Genomic DNA, 24,204 nt, shown 5'->3' with positions numbered 1-24,204 from the left:
CTAATTTCCCTTGTTAGCCACGGTTGAGTCACCTTTTTTGTTTTATTTTTATGCCAAACTGGGATGAACAAATTCTGTAGTTCATCCATGCGATCTTTAAATGTTTGCCATTGCCTATCCACCTTCAACCCTTTAAGTAACGTTCCCCAATCCATCCTAGCCAACTCGCGCCTCAGACCATCATAGTTTCCTTTATTTAAATTCAGGGCCCTAGTCTCTGAGTCAACTACTTCACTCTCCATTTTAATGAAGAATTCTATCATATTATACTCGCTCTTCCCCAAGGGGCCTTGCACATCAAGATTGCTAATTAATCCTTTCTCATTACATAATACCCAGCCTAAGATGGCCTGATCTCTAGTTGGTTCCTCGACATATTGGTCCAGGAAACCATCCCGTATACACTCTAGGAATTCCTCCTCCACAGTATTGTTACTAATTTGGTTAGCCCAATCTATATGTAGATTAAAGTCACCCATGATAACTGCTGTGCCCTTATTGCACGCATCTCTAATTTCCTGTTTAATGCCATCTCCAACCTCAGCTTTACTGTTACAACTCCCACTAACGTTTTCTGCCCCTTGGTATTTCTCAGCTCTGCCCATACAGATTCCACATCAGAGCTAATATCCTTCCTTATTATTGTGTTAATCTCCTCTTTAACCAGCAATGCTACCCCACCTCCTGCAATACCCACAAGCCCCCGCGCTCCAGATTGAATTTTTTGAGGGGGTGACTAGGTGTGTGGATGAGGGTAGTGCAGTTGATGTAGTCTACATGGACTTCAGTAAGGCTTTTGACAAAGTCCCACATGGGAGACTGGTCAAGAAGGTAAGAGCCCATGGGATCCAGGGCAACTTGGCACATTGGATCCAAAATTGGCTTAGTGGCAGGAGGCAAAGGGTGATGGTCGAAGGTTGTTTTTGTGACTGGAAGCCTGTGTCCAGTGGTGTACCGCAGGGATCGGTGCTGGGTCCTTTGCTGTTTGTAGTGTACATTAATGATTTAGATATAAATGTAGGAGGTATGATCAGTAAATTCGCAGATGACACAAAAATTGGTGGAGTGGTAAATAGCGAGGAGGGAAGCTTCAGGCTACAGGACGATATAGCGGGTTGGTCAGATGGGCAGAACAGTGGCAAATGGAATTTAACCCTGAAAAGTGTGAGGTAATGCACTTTCGGAGGACTAACAAGGCAAGGGAATACACAATGAATGGTAGGACCCTAGGAAGGACAGAGGATCAGAGGGACCTTAGTGTGCATGTACATAGATCCCTGAAGGCAGCAGGACAGGTGGCTAAGGTGGTTAAAAAGACCTATGGGATACTTATATTCTATGCCTCGGCTAATGAAGGCAAGAGCAGGGAGGTTATGATGGAGCTGTACAAAATGCTAGTTAGGCCACAGCTGGAATACTGTGTGCAGTTCTGGTCACCACACTATAGGAAGGATGTGATTGCATGGGAGAGAGTGCAGAGGAGATGCACCAGGAAGGTTTTTTTTAGTTCCATTGTGTATGCGTGTGTATTATTTGTGTCCGCATGCGTGCGTTCACTTGAGCGTTCGATTGTTCGTACATTAAGGCTTTAACACTAAATAACACCACAATATACAAAGTCCCATAACCATATCAGAAATCAATTAAAACTTCAAGTAAACTACTTTTAACCAGAAACCCGAAACTTCTTCAACAAAACAAGTAAATACCAGTTCTACGCCAGTCCTATTGGCACTCTAATAACTCCTCGTTTTCACTTATCTAACCATCTAATGTCATGATCCCAGGAAGTTACCTGGACTGGAGCGCTTCAGCTATGAAGAGAGACTGGACAGGCTGGGGTTGTTTTCCTTAGAGCAGAGAAGGCTGAGGAGGGACCTGATTGAGGTGTACAAAATTATGAGGGGCATAGATAGGGTAGATAGAAAGGAACTTTTCCCCTTAGTAGGGGGGTCAATAACCAGGGGGCATAGTTTCAAGGTAAGGGGCAGGAGGTTTAGAGGGGGTTTGAGGAAAAACTTTTTCACCCAGAGGGTGGTTGGAATCTGGAACTCACTGCCTGAAAGGGTGGTAGAGGCAGGAACCCTCACAACATTCAAGAAGCATTTAGATGAGCACTTGAAACGCCATAGCATACAAGGCTACGGACCAAGTGCTGGAAAATGGGATTAGAATACTCAGGGCTTGATGGCCGGCGCGGACATGATGGGCCAAAGGGCCTCTTTCTGTGCTGTATAAATCTATGCTCAGCACACACCCCGCCTGAGAGTCCGGATCACCGGCGGAAAGTGAGTTTTATTTGTTTTTTTTATATATAGCGGAGAGAAGCACGGGCGGGGAGATAAATAAAAAGAAAATACAAACCGCACCGTCCCAGCACCCTCCCGGCACCGAGCGGAGCGGATTGAGCCCAATCCACCTCACTGACTTGGCCCTGAACTCAAATCAAGTCTCATCAAAGTCTCATCAAATGACATCCTTTGTGACTGTGACAAAGGTAAACTATCTCTCCTCAACCAATCAGGGTGCCCGAGGGGCGGCACTTCCACCACCTGCTTCTCCCGCTGCTGAGACAAGTGGAATGCAGCAGAGGGCGCTCTTCTGAGTTTGGGGCTCAGGCCTGTTAGTGGAGCAGTGCAGAGGGAACTTTACTCTGCACTGGGCTTTACTCCCTCAGCACTGCACTGGAGGGGCAGCACAGAGTTTTAGACTCGAGTCTCTGGAGTGGGACTTCAACCCACAACCTTCTGACTCAGAGGAGTGCTGCCGCCTGAGCCACAGCTGACACTCTGTATCTAACCCATGCTGTACCTGCCCTGGGAGTGTTTGATGGGACAGTGTAGAGGGAGCTTTACTCTGTATCTAACCCGTGCTGTACCTGCCCTGGGAGTGTTTGATGGGACAGTGTAGAGGGAGCTTTACTCTGTATCTAACCCGGGCTGGACCTGCCCTGGGAGTGTTTGATGGGACACTGTAGAGGGAGCTTTACTCTGTATCTAACCCCTGCTGTACCTGCCCTGGGAGTGTTTGATGGGACAGTGTAGAGGGAGCTTTACTCTGTATCTAACCCCTGCTGTACCTGCCATGGAAGAATCACGCGAGACTCTAGAACTGATATAAATGATCTTTATTGACATTCAGACATGATTATTTCACCCAATAACAAAGTCATACAACCTTATTCTGGGAAGCAGCACTCAGAACCGAGAGTGATCAGGACCATATTCTGGGAGAGTCTAACCACCTCCCCTCGACATTCAACAGTATTAGCATCACCGAATCTCCCACCATCCTGGGGGTCATAATTGACCAGAAACTTAACTGGACCACCCACATATATACTGTGGCAACAAGAGCGCATCAGAGGCTGGGTAATCTGCAGCAAGTGTCTCACCTCCTGACTCCCCAAAGCCTTTCCACCATCTACAAGACACAAGTCAGGAGTGTGATGGAATACTCTCCACTTGCCTGGATGAGTACAGCTCCAACAACACTGAAGAAGCTCAACACCATTGTGGCAATATGGTGTTGTGGCAATAACGGAAACGAGCTTAAAAACGGTGAGGACTGGGCACTTAATATTCAAGGGTACAAGGTGTTCAGAAAAGATAGGGAAGGAAAAAAGGGAGGTGGGGTGGCAGTGCTGATTAAGGATGACATTGTAGTGTTGGAAAGGGAGCATGATCTTGAGGGGACAAGGGCAGAATCCATGTGGTTAGAGTTGAGGAGCAAAAAGGGTTTGATCACGCTATTGGGGGTATTCTATAGGCCTCCAACTAGTGAGAGGGAGGTAGAGGAGCAAATCTGCAGGGAAATCGCAGAGACATGCAAGAGCTATAGAGTGGTGATACTGGTGGACTTTAATTACCCAAATATCGATTGGGATAATGCTAGGGTAAAGGGAAAGGAGGGGGAGGAATATCTGAAATGTGTTCAGGAGAATTTCCTTGACCAGTATGTTCTTGGCCCAACGAGGAAGGAGGCATTGCTGGATCTGGTGCTGGGGAATGAGGTGGGCCAGGTCGACCAAGTGTCTGTGGGAGAACACTTAGGTACGAGTGATCATCGTATCATAAGATTTAGATTAGCAATGGAGAGGAGCAAGGAACAATCTAGAGTAGAACTTCTAAACTGGAATAGGGCTAACTTCAATGGGATGCGAAAGGATCGAGCCAGGGTAAAATGGAACCAAAGACTGACAAGAAAATCTGTAATGGAACAATGGGTGATCTTTAAGGAGGAGATGTTCCAAGTACAGGCCAGGTACATTCCAACAAGAGGGAAGGGTAAGGGAACCAAAGCAAGGGCTCCTTGGATGACGAGGATGATTGAGAAGATGATGAAACAAAAAATGATGAATGTCAGGTGAATTCTTCAAGGGAGAACCAGACCAAATACAATAAGTTGAGAGAGGAAGTGAAGATGAAAATAAGATTGGCAAAGAGCGAATGAGAGTAGAATGGCGGTTAACATAAAAGGGAACCCAAAAACCTTCTACCGGCATGTAAACAGTAAGTGTGTAGTAATAGGTGGGGTGAGGCCTATTAGGGACAAAGAAGGTGATATATGCTTAGAGGCGCAAGGCAAGGTTAGAATACTCAATGAGTACTTTGTATCGGTGTTTACTAAGGAGGTGGATGCTGACAAAATATCGGTAGAAGTGGAAAAGGTAGAAGCAATGGAAGGGGTGAAAATTGATAGACAGGGTGTACTAGAAAGACTGGGTATGCTCAGAGTGGGTAAGTCACCTGGTCCAGATGGCTTGCATCCCAGGTTGCTAAGGGAATTGGGGGAGGAGATAGCGGAAGGGCTTACCATAATTTTTCAGTCTTCCCTAGATGCGGAGGAGGTGCCTGTGGATTGGAAAGTGGCAAATGTGACACCATTGTACAAGAAAGGCTGTAAGGACAATCCTAGGAACTACAGGCCGGACAGTTTAACATCAGTGGTGGGTAAACTTTTAGAAACAATAATCAAGCAAAAAATTAACGGGCACTTGGAGAGGTTTAAGCTAATTAAGGAGAGCCAACACGGATTTGTAAAAGGCAGATCGTGTTTGACTAATTTAATTGAATTTTTTGATGAAGTAACAGAGAGGATTGATGAAGGGATGTTGTCTACATGGATTTTAGGAAGGCGTTTGACAAAGTACCACATAGAAGGCTGGTTAACAAAATTGAGGCTCATGGAATAGGTGGGTCAGTGGCAGCTTGGAAAAGATATTGGCTTAAGGGCAGAAAACAGCGAGTTGTGGTAAATGGCTGTTTTTCAGACTGGAGGATGGTAGACAGTGGTGTTCCCCCAAGGGTCAGTGCTGGGGCCACTGCTTTTTTTGATATATATATAAGTGACCTGGATATTGGAATACAGAGTAGAATTTCTAAATTTGCCGATGACACCAAACTTGGGGGTGTGGCAAACAGTGAGGATGATACCAATCGGCTGCAACAGGACATAGAAAGGCTAGCAGAATGGGCAGACAAGTGGCAGATGGAATTTAATACAGAGAAGTGTGAGGTGATGCATTTTGGAGAAGGGACAGCGAGAGGCAATATACACTTAATGGCACAGTTTTAAAGTGTGTGCAGGGACAGAGGGACCTGGGAGTTAAGATCCCTGAAGATGGAGGGACACATTGAGAGAGTGGTTAGCAAAGCATATGGGATCTTGGGCTTCATAAATAAAGGTATTGAGTACAAAAGTAGAGAAGTTATGCTGAACCTTTATAAAGCGCTGGTTAGGCCGCAACTGGAGTATTGCGTCCAGTTCTGGTCACCACACTTTAGGAAGGATGTGAAGGCCCTTGAGAGGGTGCAGAGGAGGTTTACCAGAATGGTTCCGGGGATGGGGGATCTTAGCTACAAGGACAGGTTGGAGAAGCTGGATTTGTTTTCATTAGAGCAAAGGAGGTTGAGGGGTGATTTGATAGAGGTGTACAAGATTATGACGGGTTTGGATAGGCTAGATGGGGAAAGGCTGTCCCCACTAGTTGATGGTACAAGGACTAGGGGACACAGATTTAAGGTTTTGGGCAACAGATACAAGGGGGGATGTGAAGAAAAACTTTTTTACGCAGCGAGTGATGAGGACCTGGAACTCGCTGCCGACGGAAGTGGTGGAAGCGGAGACACTGAGGCCTAGAAATTGGGTATAGCCCCGCATGAGGCGTTAGAACTGGCGATGCGCAAAGTTTATAGCCAGACGAAACTTATCGCCGCCTGGCGCGATATTGGGTTGCATCGCCCCCAAAGGGGATTCAGGCACAAAATCAGCCATTGCACGGTGCTCTTAAGGCGCAAAAGGTCAGGCGCTACTCAATATCGACGCGGACGGGCGCAGCGCAGGTGAACTCAATTACGGGAAAGCACGAGACCTCCAGGCGCCGGCCGGCTCTTAAAGGGGTGGGTTAGTCAGCCTGAGCTTCAACACCCAACGCCCTGTAGGCCTCAGATTCGGCGCTCGCCCTTGTCTGGCGGTACAAACTTGTTCATCATGGAGAAGGTTAGGCAGAGAGCAGAGCGCTTCAGCACTGAGGCTCTGGACCACTTGGTGGCTGCAGTTGAACACAGTCGAGAGGTCCTGTATCCGGATAATGGCAAGAGGCCGAATCAGAAGGCTTATCGACGATCTTGGAGGGAGGTTGCTGTGAGGGTCAACTCCAGCAGCATGGCGACCAGGACCCCTGTTCAGTGCAGGAAGAAATTCAACGACCTCACACGGATCATTAGGGTGAGTGATGGTTTACCAAACTTGTGCTTCCCTCCATCTGCAGCTGACTTCGGGCACCCTGCTGCAATGATGCACCAATGGCCATCTGTCAGTATGCACCCATGGCCCTTTCTGGGCACACACATGGACAGATGTCTCAAGGCCTCATGTAAGGGCTCTTGCACCATGGGGGGCATGTGATGAGGTCTCAAGGCCTCATGTAAGGGCTCTTGCACCATGGGGGGCATGCGATGAGGTCTCAAGGCATCGTGTAACAGAACCTCCCCTTCTTTCCCCTGCAGTCCAAGCTGGCGATGATTCGAAAGGAGCAGCGTCGAACCGGTGGCGGACCTGCACAAGTGGTCACTCTCACGGATCTGGAGGAGAGAGTGCACCAGATACTTGGAGGACGTCTGTCTGGTCCAGTGACCACTGCATCTGCCGACCCCATTACCGACAGCGAGGGTAAGACTCTCACCTTTTTCACCTGTTGCCTTCCACTTGGTCCCCCCGCCAGCATGCATCCTCAGTGTGCAGCCATGTCAGAGCCTTGCCGCAATCTGGCATGCCTTTCAGCAAAGCTGTCCTTTTGCTAAAGCCACTCTTTCACCTCCCACTTTCAGATGAAGGAACTCGGGCTCAATGCGCTGAAGCTGCCAGTGCCAGTGCCACCGGAGGCGAGGACCAGGAGGAATCCGGACCAGCCGTTGCAGAATCCGGGGAGCTGAGACATCTGCAGACTGGGGATAGTAGTCCCCTGGAGGGGAGGGGGGGTGGCTCTGAGGATGAACCAGTTGCCGGACCAAGCGGCATGCAGCAACGCACGGGGGTAGGCAAGTTCGGCCACCGTCTCCCCGCAGGGCAAGGCAGGTCGTCATGACTGCTGCACAGAGTGCAGATGAGGTCCGTCGCCTGGCTGAGATGAGCAAACAGGCCCGGGTCAGACACACGGAGCTGATGGCTGCAGTGGAGAAGATGCCTGAGTCAATAGATTCATTGGCTAGGAGTATGTTGGGCTTCGGGGCAACAATGGAGAGGACTCTGCAGGGCTTTGGGGCAACAATGGAGAGGACTCTCCAGGTGTTCGGGGAAACAATGGACAGGTCTATCCAGGGCTTCGGGGCCACAATGGACAGGACTATCCAGGGCTTCGGCCCAACAATGGAGAGGACTGTCCACGGCTTTGAGTCAGCAATGGAAAGGACTGTTCAGGGCTTCGGACAATCCCTGGAAAGGTCTGTGCAGGGCTTGTCCGAGGCAGTGGAGCGGTCGGCACCTGCCTTGTCCGAAGCCATGGGAAGAACTGTCCAGGCCTTCTCCGAAGCACTGGCACCTGGCACACAGGTCCTCACTGTTGCCACACAGTCACTTGCTGGGCTCCTCCACAGCCAGATTGACGCAACGCGATCTCTCACTGCAGCCACCCTCTCTGCATCAGATAGGATCACCCCGGGCCCTTCCACTCCCGTACAAGGCCAGGAATCAGTGGAGCATGCGATTGTGGTGGATGAGCCGAGCCACTCCCCTCAGATAGCCAGTGTGTCGTCCGACTGTGGTGCAGGTGTCCTCTCTCGGCAGGAGACCACTGCACATGCCAGCGCTGGGACGCCTGCATTGCAGCTGCCACCACCTGCAGGCCACACTGCTTCCAGCCATGGTCACAGTAAGCATCCTGCGTCCGCACCCTCCAAGCCCAGAGGTCGGCCAGGCCGTCCCTCAGGGGCTTCTGCGCTTCCAGACAGTCAGCAAGCGTCCCCCAGCCTTGAGCCCGCCACTGGGGTCCAATTACGTAGGAGCAGCGGGGAGGGAAGGGGCCGGGCGTGAAAGAGAAGTCGTTCTCCCTCAAGGGGCCAGTTGTAGAGGGAGGTGCTGAGACGTTTGTTTGTCCAAATTCAAGGACACCCTCACCTGCTGTTATATTTGCAGAAGGTTTGTTGAGTTTTGCGGCTTTGCCGAACAGTTCACAGTTATTTTGAAAGTTATGGTTTCTGCTCACATTACGTTGTTTAGCTGTAATGAAAGACTTTTGTGTCAATAAACAGAAGTTTCAATGTTGCATGGTGCATGTGACTACTTTCAGTGATGCTGGCATTCAGAGGCCCTCAAACATCCAAAGTGCGCATGAGTTAAGACTCTCATCATTCCACCACAGGGTTGTCGACACGAGTCCAGAGGAGCCTCTGACGTATGGACCTTCCACTTTCAGCAGCCCTTCCATCTTCCTCCTCCTCTGCCTGCTTGTGCAGGGTCCGAGGGAAGATAATGAATTGACGCGTTCGCCTATAAAGGGCATCTGTCACTTGCCGGATGCAACAGCGGACTGCAGCCTGAGCGACAGTCGCATTGTCCCCAATGGCTGACTGAAAGGATCCGTTGGCATAAAAATGGAGGCCATCAGTCAGTGTAACCATCACGGAGAGGTTCTGCAGCGTTCACGCGGCTGCAGATCCTGACCAAGCAGGTGGCACCGATCAGTAACAATGTCCCTCCAGATTCGGAGCCTTCGCAAACACTGCTCCTCCGACATGTCAAGGCTCGTCACCTGCTGCCTAAAGACCCTCGCAGCATCCTGTCGGATTGGCCAACCTCCATTGCCCCTCCTCATTCTGGCCAATCCCGGCCTTCTCTCCCGCCATCTCTCTGCCCCTTCACAGTGTTGGGCGATGAGGCCGTCGCCCTCCAAACAAGCTCCCATTCCGATGCCAGCTGGTCAAAAGGCTTTTAGGTGTAGTGCTGCAAGTGCTTCGGACAGGGTTGAAGGTCCCAAGTACTGTAAAGCTAAATTCCCAGAACTCCGCTCCACATTAGCTCGCCAACTCTCTCTAGCAGCGATCGCAATGAGCAGGCCAAGTGGCAGAAGATTCTGCACTAGAGCTGTCCCCTTTAAATAGCGCCGCCCTACTCCGAGAAGGGCCTGTTAGCCCTCCCTCGAACTGTCACTAATAGCGCTGGGCGCTAAGGCTCCGGGCGCCACCCAATATGCGCTCAGGCGCTCCCAAAAGGTGTTGCACACTGAAATGACATCATGAGCTGCTTGCGCTCACGGGTGCGTGCAAACACTTAGCGCAGGTGCTAAATGTATAGTCAATATCTGAGTTGGCGCTATCCTCATAGCGTTCGCCCCAACATAGGGATTCGTCCCAATTCTAGGTCTCTTTAGGCGCTCAGCGCCGGCGTTACCAACCCAATTTCTAGGCCTCAATGTTTTCAAGGGGAGACTGGATAGGCACTTGAGGGAAATAAATTTGCAGGGCTACGGGGATAGAGCGGGGGAGTGGGACTGACTGGATTGTTCTACAGAGAGCCGGCACGGACTCGATGGGCCGAATGGCCTCCTTCTGTGCCATTATGACTCTATGAGTATGACTAGAACAGTGCGAACTCGCTGGTGTCTCAGCAGGTTGGAGAACTGAGTGAATCCCTTCCCACACACGGAGCAGGTGAAAGGCCTCTCCCCAGTGTGAACTCGCTGGTGTATCAGCAGATTCCCAGAGCTTTTAAAGCTCTTCCCACAGTCAGAACATTTAAATAGTCTCTCATCAATGTGAACTCGCTGGTGTTCAAGCAGAGTCGAGGACTGTGTGAATCCCTTCCCACACACGGAACAGGTGAACGGTCTCTCCCCAGTGTGAACTCGCTGGTGTTCGAGCAGATTCGAGGACTGAGTGAATCCCTTCCCACACACGGAGCAGGTGAATGGCCTCTCCCCAGTGTGAACTTGCTGGTGTATCTTCAGCACCCCGGACCTTTTAAAGCTCTTCCCACAGACAGAACATGTAAATGGTCTCTCATCAGTGTGAACTCATTGGTGTACCTTCAGTTCCGCGGAGCTTTTAAAGCTCTTCCCACAGTCAGAACATTTAAATGGTCTCTCATCAGTGGGAACTCGCTGGTGTCTCAGTAGGTGGGATAACTGAGTGAATCCCTTCCCACACACTGAGCAGGTGAATGGCCTCTTTCCTGCTCTCTCCAGCTGGTGTCCCTTCAGCTCCTGGGACCTTTTAAAGCTTTTCCCAGAGTCGGAATGTTTCACCGGCCTCTCCCCAGTGTGAACTCGCTGGTGTCTCAGCAGGTTGGAGAACTGAGTGAATCTCTTCCCACACACGGAGCAGGTGAACTGCCTCTCCCCAGTGTGAACTCGCTGGTGTATCAGCAGATTCCCAGAGCTTTTAAAGCTCTTCCCGCAGTCAGAACATTTAAATAGTCTCTCATCAATGTGAACTCGCTGGTGTTCGAGCAGAGGCGAGGACTGTGTGAATCCCTTCCCACACACGGAACAGGTGAATGGGCTCTCCCCAGTGTGAACTCGCTGGTGTATCTTCAGCACCCCGGATCTTTTAAAGCTCTTCCCACAGACAGAACACTTGGAAAGCAGTGACAGGATTGGACAAAGTCAACATGGATTTACAAAAGGTAAATCATGCTTGACTAATCTACTGGAATTTTTTGAGGATGTAACTGGTAAAATAGATAAGGGAGAACCAGTGGATGTGGTGTATTTGGACTTTCAGAAGGCTTTCGATAAGGTCCCGCATAAGAGATTAGCGTGCAAAATTAAGGCACATGGGATTGGGGGCAAGGTATTGACTTGGATAGAGAATTGGTTGGCGGACAGAAAGCAAAGAGTTGGAATAAATGGGTCATTTTCCGAGTGGCAGGCAGTGACTAGTGGGGTACCGCAAGGATCGGTCCTAGGACCCCAGCTGTTCACAATATATATTAATGATCTGGACGAGGGAATTGGATGTAATATCTCCAAATTTGCAGACGACACAAAGCTGGGCGGGAGGGTAAGCTGCGAGGAGGATGTCGGGAAACTCCAGTACGATTTGGACAGGTTGGGTGATTGGGCAGAAACATGGCAAATGCACTATAATGTGGATAAATGTGAGGTTATCCACTTTGGTGGCAAAAACAGGAAGGCAGATTATTATTTGAATGGCAATAGATTGGGAGAAGGGGAAGTGCAGAGACCTGGGTGTCCTTGTGCACCAGTCGCTGAAGGTAAGCATGCAGGTGGTTAAGAAGGCAAATGGTATGTTGGCCTTCGTAGCAAGAGGGTTCGAGTACAGGAACAAGGATGTCTTGCTACAGTTGTACAGGGCCTTGGTGAGACCGCACCTTGAGTATTGTGTGCAGTTTTGGTCACCTTACTTGAGGAAGGACGTTCTTGCCATGGAGGGAGTGCAGCGAAGATTCACCAGGCTCATACCTGGGATGGCAGGAATGACGTATGAGGAGAGATTGTGTCGATTGGGCTTATACTCACTGGAGTTTAGAAGATTGAGAGGGGATCTCATCGAAACCTATAAAATTCTGTCAGGTCTGGACAGACTAGATGCAGGAAGGATGTTTCTGATGGCCGGGGAGTCCAGAACCAGGGGTCATAGTCTAAGGATAAGGGGTAAGCCATTTGGGACTGAAATGAGGAGGAATTTCTTCACCCAGAGAGTGGTGAACCTGTGGAATTCTCTGCCACAGAGGGCGGTGGAGGCCAGTTCATTAAATATATTCAAGAAAGAGTTGGATATATTTCTTGAGGCTAAAGGGATCAAGGGATATGGGGAAAAGGCAGGGACAGGGTACTGAATTCGGATGATCAGCCATGATCACATTGAATGGCGGAGCAGGCTTGAAGGGCCGAATGGCCTACTCCTGCTCCTATCTTCTATGTTTCTATGTGAACGGTCTCTCCCCAGTGTGAACTCGCTGGTGTTCAAGCAGATTTGAGGACTGAGTGAATCCCTTCCCACACACGGAGCAGGTGAATGGCCTCTCCCCAGTGTGAACTCGTCAATGTATCTTCAGCTCCCCAGACCTTTTAAAGCTCTTCCCACAGACAGAACATGTAAATGGTCTCTCATCAGTGTGAACTCGCTGGTGTACCTTCAGTTCCGTGGCGCTTTTAAAGCTCTTCCCACAAACAGAACATGTAAATGGTCTCTCATCAGTATGAACTCGCTGGTGTACCTTCAGATCCCCAGAGGTTTTAAAGCTCTTCCCACAGTCAGAACATTTAAATTGTCTCTCATCAATGTGAACTCGCTGGTGTTCGAGCAGAGTCGAGGACTGTGTGAATCCCTTCCCACACACGGAACAGGTGAACGGCCTCTCCCCAGTGTGAACTCGCTGGTGTTCGAGCAGATTCGAGGACTGAGTGAATCCCTTCCCACACACGGAGCAGGTGAATGGCCTCTCCCCAGTGTGAACTCGCTGGTGTATCTTCAGCACCCCGGACCTTTTAAAGCTCTTCCCACAGACAGAACATGTAAATGGTCTCTCATCAGTGTGAACTCGCTGGTGTCTCAGTAGGTGGGATAACTGAGTGAATCCCTTCCCACACACGGAGCAGGTGAATGGCCTCTTTCCTGCTCTCTCCAGCTGGTGTCCCTTCCGCTCCTGGGACCTTTTAAAGCTTTTCCCACAGTCGGAATGTTTCACCGGTCTCTCCCCAGTGTGAACTCGCTGGTGTGCCAGCAGATTAGAGGACCGAGTGAATCTCTTCCCACACACGAAGCAGGTGAACAGAATCTCTCCTGCTCTCTCCAGCTGGTGTCTCTTCAGATCCTGGGACCTTTTAAATCTCTTCCCACAGTCAGAACATTTAATGTGAACAAGCTGGTGTCTCAGGAGGGTGGCAGAATGAGAGAATCGCTTCAAAAACACGGAGCAGGTCAACGGTCTCTCATCGGTGTGGACAAGCTGGTGTCTCAGCAGCACGGAGGGTGCAATTAATCCCTGCCCACACACGGAGCGGGTTAAAGGTCTCTCCCTAGTGTGAACTTGCTGGTGTATCATTGGAGCGGATGGCTGAGTGAATCCCTTCCCACACACGGGGCCGGGGTTTCTCCCCGCTTCAGGTATTTGTAGATTTTGAAGCTCTTTCAGAACATTTAAAAAGGTCTCTCATCAGTGTGAACTCACGGGTGTGCCAGCAGATTGGAGGAGTGACTGAATCAGGTCCTGATGAATCGAGCGACTCTGTCAGATCTTGACGTGATGTTTGGTTTGAGCTTCCTGTCTGTAAATGCTCCACTTCTAAAACCCTGTAAAAGGAGTGTAGAAAGGGTAAGGGGGGAAGCATGAATTTTTTTTGGCTTATTTTGCCTCAAAGAACAAACAGGGTAGAGCCGGTCCCACTGGTGTCTAGCCGTGCCCACAATAACCAGCGGGCCAGAAACAGCCCAATCCACCTCACTGACTTGGCCCTGAAGTCAAATCAAGTCTCATCAAATGACATCCTTTGTGACTGTGACAAAGGTAAACTATCCCTCCTCGTCCTTCCTGACTTGTCTGCAGCCTTTGACACGGTTGACCACTCCATCCTTCTCCCAACACCTCTCCACCATTGTCCAGCTGGGTGGGACTGCACTCGCCTGGTTCCATTCTTATCTATCTAATCGTAGCCACAGAATCACCTGCAATGGCTTCTCTTCCCACTCCCGCATCGTTACCTCTGGTGTCCCCCAAGGATCTATCCTTGGGCCCCTCTTATTTCTCATCTAAATGCTGCCCCTTGGCGACATCATCTGAAAACACAGCGTCAGTTTCCACATGTACGCTGACGACAACCAGCTCTACCTCACCATCACTTCTCTCGACCCCCCCACGATCTCAAATCCGGTTCTGGGTGAGCAGAAATTTTCTCCAATTAAATATTGGGAAGACTAAAGCAATTGTTTTCAGTCCCTGCCACAAACTCCATTCCCTAGCCACTGACTCCATCCCTCTCCCTACCATCTGTCTGAGGCTGAACCACACTGTTCACAACCTCGGTGTCATATCTGACCCTGAAATGAGCTTCTGAACACATATCCGCAGCATAACTAAGAGCGCCTACTTCCACCTCGGTAACATGGCCCATCTCCGCCCTTACCTCAGCTCATCCGCTGCTGAAACCCTCACCCGGGCCTTTGTTACCTCGAGACTCGACTATTCCAACACACTCCTGGCTGGCCTCCCACATTCTACCCCACATAACCTTGAGGTGATCCAAAACTACCCGTGTCGTAACTCAACACCAAGTCCCATTCACCCATCACCCCTGTTTTCAAATCCCTCCATGGCCTCGCCCCTCCCTATCTTAGTTATTCCCTTCAGACTCACAACCACCCGTGACAGAATCATAGAAATAATGACACGGAAGGAGGCCATTCAGCCCATCTTGTCCGTGCTGGCCGATTAAGTGCTATCCACACAAATCCCACTTTCTAGCACTTGGTCCGTGGCCTTGTAGGTTACGGCACTTCAAGTGCATATCCAAGTACTTTTTAAAATGTGATGAGAGTTTCTGCCTCTACCACCCTGTCAGGCAGTGAGTTCCAGACCCCCACCACCCACTGGGTGAAAACATTTCTCCTCAAATCCCCTCTAAACTTCCGACCAATTTCTTTAAATCTATTCCCCCTGGTTGTGGACCCCTCTGCCAAGGGAAATAGGTCCTTCCTATGTCGGCCCCTCAGAACTTTATACACCTCAATCAGGTCTCCCCTCAGCCTCCTCGTTTCCAAAGAAAACAACCTCCTCCCCTGCAAGACATCTGCGTTCCTCCAATTCTGCCCTCTTGAATATCCCTGATTATAATCGCTGCACCATCAGTGGCTGTGTCTTCTGTTGCCTCGGCCCTAAGCTCTGGAAATCCCTCCCTGAACCTCTCCGCCTCTCTTTCATAGAAAATAGGAGCAGGAGTCGGCCATTCGGCCCCTCGAGCCTGCTCCGCCATTCAATGAGATCATGGCTGATCAAAACCCACCTCTGTGACCAAGCTTTTGACCATCTGCCCTAATTTCTCCTTTTGTGACTCGGGGTCACATTTTTCAATGTCTTACAATACTCCTGTGCAGCGCCTTGGGACGATTTCCTACGTTAAAGGCGCTATAGAAATACAAGTTGTTGTTGTTCTCATTGTTGGAGGTGAGCTCTGAACAGGCCCCGCCCCCTCCCCCTACTCCGCATGCACCGCTCCAAGGTGAGCGCGGGCTCTGAACAGGCCCCGCCCCCTCCCCCTACTCCGCATGCGCCGCTCCAAGGTGAACGCGGGCTCTGAACAGGCCCCGCCCCCTCCCCCTACTCCGCATGCACCGCTCCAAGGTGAGCGCGGGCTCTGAACAGGCCCCGCCCCCTCCCCTACTCCGCATGCGCCGCTCCAAGGTGAGCGCGGGCTCTGAACAGGCCTCGCCCCTCCCCCTACTCCGCATGCGCCGCTCCAAGGTGAGCGCGGGCTCTGAACAGGCCCCGCCCCCTCCTCCGCATGTGCCACCGGGGCCCGCTCCCGAGGATGAGCCGCTACCGCGCCTGCGCAGGGCCTCGCATTCTGGGTCGGCCCGGGCAACTGCGAGAGTCCGGATCACCGGCGGAAAGTGAGTTTTGAGAGGGTTTTTTATATATAGCGGAGAGAAGCGCGGGCGGACAGATAAATAAAAAGAAAATACAAACCGCACCGTCCCAGCGCCCTCCCGGCACCGAGCGGAGCGGATTGAGCGGCCGCAGCCCCTTGTCTTCTGTAGGGAGCCGGACTAGGGCACGTCATCAACTCCACGGCGGTCACTGACGGGAGCTCCGACCAATAGGGAGAGAATGGGCGGAGCTTGGAGGACTGAGGTGGCGGTGGGTCCTCCAACCAATCAGGGTGTCCGAGTGGCGGGACTTCCGCCGCCTGCTTCTCCCGCTGCTGAGACAAGTGGAATGCAGCAGAGGGCGCTCTTCTGAGTTTGGGGCTCAGGCCTGTTAGTGGAGCAGTGCAGAGGGAACTTTACTCTGCACTGGGCTTTACTCCCTCAGCACTGCACTGGAGGGGCAGCACAGAGTTTTAGACTCGAGTCTCTGGAGTGGGACTTCAACCCACAACCTTCTGACTCAGAGGAGAGAGTGCTGCCGCCTGAGCCACGGCTGACACTCTGTATCTAACCCGTGCTGTACCTGCCCTGGGAGTGTTTCATGGGACAGTGTAGAGCGAGCTTTACTCTGTATCAAACCCGTGCTGTACCTGCCCTGGGAGTGTTTGATGGGACAGTGTAGAGGGAGCTTTACTCTGTATCTAACCCGTGCTGTACCTGCCCTAAGAGTGTTTGATGTTGACACTAGGTGCTGAGAATGTTAAAATGTTCCTTTCCCCACAGTGACATCCAGCACCTTGAGTACAAAAATTCACTTCAAGAAAGTAACACAAACCCATCAGCTTCTCCCCTGGACACCGACATTGTGAGGACAGATAATGTCTGTAACAAGTCATCAATTAGCTCTTGGCTTATCTTAGAAACAAGGACTCAATAGCTTATTTATTTATACAGAATATTAAAATCCAGTCCAGTTATTGGGGTTTTAACATCCATGAAATATAAGATGGTTACCAATAAATCCAGGAGGGAATTCAGGAGAAACTTGTTTACCCAGAGAGTGGTGTGAATGTGGAACTCGCCACCACAAAGAGTAGTTGAGGCTAAAAGTACAGATGCATTTAAGGGGAAGCCACATGAGTGTGTAAGGAATAGGAGGATATGTTGATCGGGTTAATTGAAGTAGGGTGGGTGTGTGGCATAAACACCAGCATGGACCAGTTGGGTTGAATGTCCTGATTCTGTGCTGTACATTCTATGGATCACCAAGAACAGTCAAAAGAAGTGAATCATCAGAATAACAGTTATATCATTTTTTTGATATATAAAAATGACCTGGATATTGGAATGCAGAGTAGAATTTCTAAATTTGCCGATGACACCAAACTTGGGGGTGTGGCAAACAGTGAGGATGATACCAATCGACTGCAACAGGACATAGAAAGGCTAGCAGAATGGGCAGGCAATTGGGAGATGGAATTTAATACAGAGAAGTGTGAGGTGATGCATTCTGGCAGAAGGGACAGGGACAGGCAATATACACTTAATGGCATAGTCTTAAAGAGTGTGCAGGGACAGAGGGGCCTGGGAGTTAATGTGCATAGGTCCCTGAAGGTGGCAGGACATATTGAGAGTGGTTAGCAAAGCATATGGGATCTTGGGCTTCATAAATAGAGGTATTGAGTACAAAAGTAGAGAAACATAAAAACATAGAAGATAGGAGCAGGAGTAGGCCATTCGGCCCCTCGAGCCTGCTCCGCCATTCAATGCGATCATGGCTGATCATCCAAATTCAGTACCTGGTCCCTGCTATCTCCCCATACCCCTTGATCCCTTTAGCCTTAAGAAATATATCCAACTCCTTCTTGAATATAATTAATGTATTGGCCTCTACTGCCTTCTGTGGCAGAGAAATCCACAGGTTCACCACTCTCTGGGTGAAGAAATTCCACCTCATTTCTGTCCTAAATGGCCTACCCCTTATCCTTAGACTGTGACCCCTGGTTCTGGACTCCCCGACCATCGGGAACATCCTTCCTGCATCTACTCTGTCCAGTCTTGTCAGAATTTTATAAGTTTCAATGAGATCCCCTCTCATTCTTCTAAACTTCAGCGAGTACAAGCCCAATCGTCCCAATCTCTCCTCATACGTCATTCCTGCCATCCCAGGTATCAGCCTGGTGAATCTTTGCTGAACTTCTTCCATGGCAAGAACTTCCTTCCTCAGATAAGGTGACCAAAACTGCACACACTACTTAAGATGTGGTCTCACCAAGGCCCTGTACAACTGCAGCAAGATATCCTTGTTCCTGCACTCGAACTCTCTCGCTACGAAGGCCAACATACCATTTGCCTTCTTAACCACCTGCTGCACCTGCATGCTTACCTTCAGCGACTGGTGCGCAAGGACACCCAGGTCTCATTGCACTAACCCCTTCTCCCAATCTATTGCCATTCAGATAATAATCTGCCTTCCTGTTTTTGCCACCAAAGTGGATAACCTCACATTTATCCACATTATTTTGCATCTGCCATGTTTCTGCCCAATCACCCAACATGTCCAAATCATCCTGGAGTTTGTCGACATCCTCCTCACAGCACACATGCCCACCCAGCTTTGCGTCATCTACAAATTTGGAGATATTACATCTAGTTCCCTTGTCCAGATCATTTATATATATTGTGAATAGCTGGGATCCAAGGACCACATTAGTCAAGCACAATTTACCTTTTGTAAATCCATGTTGACTTTGTCCGATCCAGTCACTGTTTTCCAAGTGCTCTGCTATTACGTCTTTTATAATGGACTCTAGCATTTTCCCCACTACTGATGTCAGGCTTACCGGTCTGTAATTCCCCGTTTTCTCTCGACCACCTTTTTTGAACAGTGGGGTAACATTAGCTATCCTCCAATCCATGGGTACTGTTCCAGAGTCTATCGAATTTTGGAAGATGACCAGCAATGCATCTACTATTTCGAGGGCCACTTCCTTAAGTACCCTGGGATGTAGATTATCTTCTGTGTTTCTATGTATTCAATCTTTCCTTGTAGCTGAAATTCTCTCGTCCTGGCCACATCCTCGTAAATCTCCCGTCTGGAGCAGTCACATCTTTCCTGCAATGGGGCGAGCAGAACTGCACGCAGCACTCTAGCCGGTGGCCTAACTGGTGTTTTGTACAGTCCAAGCAGAACCTCCCTGCTCTTACATGATACAGAGAGAGGCACTGCCCCTTTAAATACCTGGGGGGCACCCATTCCCCTTTAAATGGTCAAGCAATTGTTTTTGTTGAAAAGGGGCCGCAGTCCCCTTTGACTCACACCCCCCCCCCCCCGCCTTCCCCCCTCTCACCCACCACAAATACTCACAAGAGAGGAGGAAGAATGCTGGTCTTTGTCCCTTTAAACGTGGCTGCCCACCAAAATGTTCACAGCACCAGGGCTCTTTGTTCTGGATAAAAGTCAAAAAGAGAAAAGGTTCACTTATTTTTAAATGAATGCAGTTGATGAGTAGCCTTGCAATAAAGGTAATGCAAAGGAATAAACACTCAATTCACAATTCACAATTCAAATCGCTTTATTGGCATGATAAGTTACATCTTATGTTGCCAAAGCTGGGTTTTTCCACCCCCTCCTCCCCTTCCCTTTAACAGCTCCCGCAGACAATGAAAGCAGGAAAGCGGCCTGCAGCCCACCGAGGTCCCGCCCCCCTCCCTCCCGCGCCACCATTGGTTGGAGGACCTTCAGCCCCCCCCCCGGGCCGCCCAGCGTTTTCCGCGCTCCTGATTGGCAGGCGCCTCGCGTCAATCAAACCCCCCTCCGATTACGCGCTGACGCCAGCACGCAACGCCCAGGGGGTCGGTTGGATCGGCGCACGCCACCGCAAGGTAAAAAAAAGACACCCAACACAAATGAGGAAAAACAAGAATAATAATAATCGCACTTTAGAGGGGAGGAGGTTGGGGGAATTAATGAGTGTTTTCAATTTGTTTCGCAAACAAAAAAATTTGAAAAGCTTCCCAACGGTGCGAGGCAGGATGCGCATGCGCTCCAGCCAGCCTTTGACTGCCCCACGTGGGCCGGGGGCCGGACACGCCCACTTGCCTTCCCCTGCACCAATCACAGCGCGGGCAGGCACAACACCAGGCTGCCAGTGCGCCTGCGGGGAGCCTCCGGGGAGCAGAGGGAAGGCCGGGCCCGGGGAAGAGGCGGAATCAGCGGCCGGGGTAAAGTCAAGTCTTGGGGAATCGATTTAAATCGAGGTGAGGGGGGAGCGGAGAGCGAGATTATGAAGTAAAATACCAGAAAAACCAAACCTGAGAGTCGGGCGGGACCTCCGCGGACACCGAACGGAGCGGATTGAGCCTGGCGGAGTGAGCCGGAGCAATATGATTCTGACTGACGGGAGCGCTGACCAATAGGAAGAGGGCCGAGCTGGGAGGACTGAACTGGGCGGCCTGGTCCTCCAAGCAATGGCGGCGCGGCAAGGGGGCGGGGCCGGGGCCTCCTCTCCAGCTCAGGTGCGATGGGGCCGATTGTGACGCGCTGTCCCCAGGTGAGAGCAGCTCAGTCAGCACAGAGCTGGGGCTGGAATCTGGGAGAGGGCCACAGGCAGCGGGCCTGGCAAAGGGGCACAAGCTTCACAATACAAGCTGCTTTCAAATGCACAATTGTTTCCTACACACAGCCTTGGTCACTCTGCAAAAAAAACTGTCTAACAATTCATCATAACTCCCCTGCTTTAGGAGAGGCGTAGAGTGCAAAAAGCAAGGAAGTTATGATGAAACTGTGTAAAAGACTGGAGTCAGCTGTGGCTCAGTGGATAGCAGAGTCAGAAGGTTGTGGGTTCAAATCCCGCTCCAGGGACTTGAGCACATAAAGCGAGGCTGACACTCCAGTGCGGTGCTGAGGGAGCGCCGCACTGTCAGAGGGGCAGTAGTGAGGGAGCGCCGCACTGTCGGAGGGGCAGTACTGAGGGAGCGCCGCACTGTCGGAGGGGGAATACTGAGGGAGCGCCGCACTGTCGGAGGGGCAGTACTGAGGGAGCGCCGCACTGTCGGAGGGGCAGTACTGAGGGAGCGCCGCACTGTCGGAGGGGCAGTGCTGAGGGAGCGCCGCACTGTCGCAGGGGCAGTACTTAGGGAGCGCCGCACTGTCGGAGGGGCAGTACTGATGGAGCGCCGCACTGTTGGAGGGGCAGTACTGAGGGAGCACCGCACTGTCGGAGGGGCAGTGCTGCGGGAGAGCCGCATTGTTGGAGGGGCAGTGCTGAGGGAGCGCCGCACTGTCGGAGGGGCAGTACTAAGGGAGCGCTGCATTGTCGGAGGGGCAGTAATGATGGAGCGCTGCAGTGTTGGAGGTGCCGTCCTATGGATGAGACGTTAAACCGAGGCCCCCGTCTGCCCCCTCAGGTGGATGTAAAAGATCCTGTGGTGCTATTTCGAAGAAGTTATCCCCGGTGTTTTGAGCCCAATATTTATCCCTCAATCAACATGACGAAAAAACAGATTATCTGGTCATTATCACATTGCTGTTTGTGGGAGCTTGCTGTGTGCAAATTGGCTGCCGCGTTTCCCACATTACAACAGTGAATACATTTCAAAAGTACTTCATTGGTTGTACAGCACTTTGGGACGTCCGGTGGTCATGAAAGGCAGTTAAGAAGGCAAATGGTGTGCTGGCCTTCATTACAAGAGGATTTGAGTACAGGAGTAAAGAAGTCTTACTCCAATTTTATCTTCTGCTTTCTTCTTAGGCAGTCCCTCGGAACCGAGGATGACTTGCTTCCACATTAAAAATGAGTTCTCGGGTGTAAGGGTAAACCGGGAGAGCTTCTTCTCCCCGAGACGGACCCTCTGATATAAAGGTTCGACTGGATCCATGTTTATCTGTAATTTAAACAGAGGTCTGGTCGTCTTCCGAGCTCTTTCCCCTAGAGGAGCGGGTAGAATGGGGGTCTTTAGTGTTAAATGGTTTCACCTGGGTCCATTGCTTCCATCGCATACCCATCGGTTCCTGTAGACAAACACACGTATCACTTGTCATTAATACAGTGCATGGCCCCATCCAACGGTCCCCATTCCCTTTCTTCTGATAACTTGCATCATTACTTGTTGACCTATTCTGGGCAACTCGTCTGGTTTAAGTCCAGCATTCTGCCTTTCTAGATCTTTAATCTGTTGTTGGTTCCTTACTTCTTTATTTAGTACTTGTACCTCCTGATTTAGTTGTACTAAGTATCGCCTTAATCTATCTTGTACTGGTCCTGGTTCTCCCACCCCTCCAGCCAAATCCTCTGGTAGTCTCATAGCTCGTCCTGTCATTAATTCATAGGGGGTCAGTCTGGTCATTCGTCCTGGGGTGGCTCGCAGCCTCCTTAGTATGTTGGGTAATAATTCCGACCATCCCTTCCCTGTTTCTTGGATGGCTTTTGTCAGCGCGTTTTTCAGTGCCCTATTCATTCTCTACCATCCCCGAGCTCTGGGGGTGATATGGTATGTGATATTTTTGTGTCACATGTAGCAGCTTACAGATTTCTTTCATTATTTTGCCGGTGAAATGAGTGCCGTTGTCTGAGTCAATTTGCAGAGGCACTCCCCAACGGGGTATAACCTCGGTAGCCAATATTAGTGCAACTGTTTTTGCAGAGCAGTCTCGGGTGGCAAAGGCTTCCACCCACCTGGTAAATTGGTCAATTATTACCAGGCAATATTTCTTCCCCCGGTCCGGCGCTAAGGGGCCGGTAAAGTCAATTTGTAAGTTTTCCCAGGGTCCTTGGGGCCTGGGTTGGTTTGCTACTCTAACTCTACATCTCTGTCCTACATTATTCTTGCGCATATTATACAGCGGTGGCAATATTTCACTACTTCCCGACCTATCTTTGGCCACCACCAGTACTGTGTCAGTAGGTGCAACATGTTACTTCTGCCAGTATGTGTTACACCATGGTATAGCGCCATCAGTTGTTGTCGACAACATTCCGGTGCCACCACCTGGTTACGTGGGCCCCATTTCCAAATTCCATCTTGTAATTGCGCGCCAGCTTGTCTCCATTTCTCCTTTTGCTCTTTACTAGTATTTTCTTGTAGCTCCATTATATTCACTTCCTGTACCCCACTGACTATCATGACCATATTTATTCAGTTTTTGAACACATCCTCTGGTTGCAGTTCTTTTGCAGCCAGTTTTGCGGCTAGATCTGCATACCTATTCCCCATAGGGGCCTGGTCCTGGGGTTCACAGAAACATAGAAGATAGGAGCACGAGTAGGCCATTCGTCCCCTCGAGCCTGCTCCGCCATTCAATGAGATCATGGCTGATCATCCAAATTCAGTACCCTGTCCCTGCCTTCTCCCCATATCCCTTGATCCCTTTAGCCTTAAGAAATATATCCAACTCCTTCTTGAATATATTTAATGAATTGGCCTCCACTGCCTTCTGTGGTAGAGAATTCCACAGGTTCACCACTCTCTGGGTGAAGAAATTCCTCCTCATCTCTGTCCTAAATGGCTTACTCCTTTTCCTTAGACTGTGACCCCTGGTCTGGACTCCCCGACCATCGGGAACATCCTTCCTGCATCCAGTCTGTCCAGTCCTGTTAGAATTTTATAAGTTTCAATGAGATCCCCTTTCATTCTTCTAAACTCCAGCGACTATAAGCCCAATTGACCCAATCTCTCCTCATACGTCATTCCTGCCATCCCAGGTATCAATCTGGTGAATCTTCGCTGAATTCCTTCCATGGCAAGAACGTCCTTCCTCAGATAAGGTGACAAAAACTGCACACAATACTCAAGGTGTGGTCTCACCAAGGCCCTGTACAACTGCAGCAAGACATCCTTGTTTTTGTACTTGAACCCTCTCGCTATGAAGGCCAACATACCATTTGCCTTCTCAACTGCCTGCTGCACCTGCATGCTTACCTTCAGCGACTGGTGCACAAGGACACCCAGGTCTGATTGCATTTCCCCTTCTCCCAATCTATTGCCGTTCAGATAATAATCTGCCTTCCTGTTTTTGCCACCAAAGTGGATAACCTCGCATTTATCCACATTATACTGCATCTGCCATGCTTCTGCCCAATCACCCAACCTGCCCAAATCATACTGGAGTTTCTCAGCATCCTCCTCACAGCACACATGCCCACCCAGCTTTATGTCATGT

At 50.2% G+C, this 24,204-nt stretch overlaps 1 protein-coding gene across 1 annotated transcript in view; it reads left to right on the top strand.

Moving 5' to 3' along the window:
- Positions 1 to 23,237, top strand: part of LOC147084106 (uncharacterized) — a 77,664-nt gene extending 54,427 nt beyond the window's left edge. The window contains exon 3 of the mRNA XM_085979886.1: positions 23,211 to 23,237. Coding sequence (XP_085836012.1) covers positions 23,211 to 23,237 — 27 coding nt within the window. The remainder of the gene's footprint in view (positions 1 to 23,210) is intronic.
- Positions 23,238 to 24,204: the final 967 nt, after the last annotated feature.

The sequence above is a fragment of the Somniosus microcephalus genome, unplaced genomic scaffold (assembly GCF_052327205.1).
Source record: "Somniosus microcephalus isolate GS21.2 unplaced genomic scaffold, FLI_Smic_1.0 scaffold2, whole genome shotgun sequence".
Lineage (NCBI taxonomy): Eukaryota > Metazoa > Chordata > Chondrichthyes > Squaliformes > Somniosidae > Somniosus > Somniosus microcephalus.
Note: the sequence above shows the minus strand (reverse complement) of the source record. Positions and strands in the feature narration are given on the sequence as shown.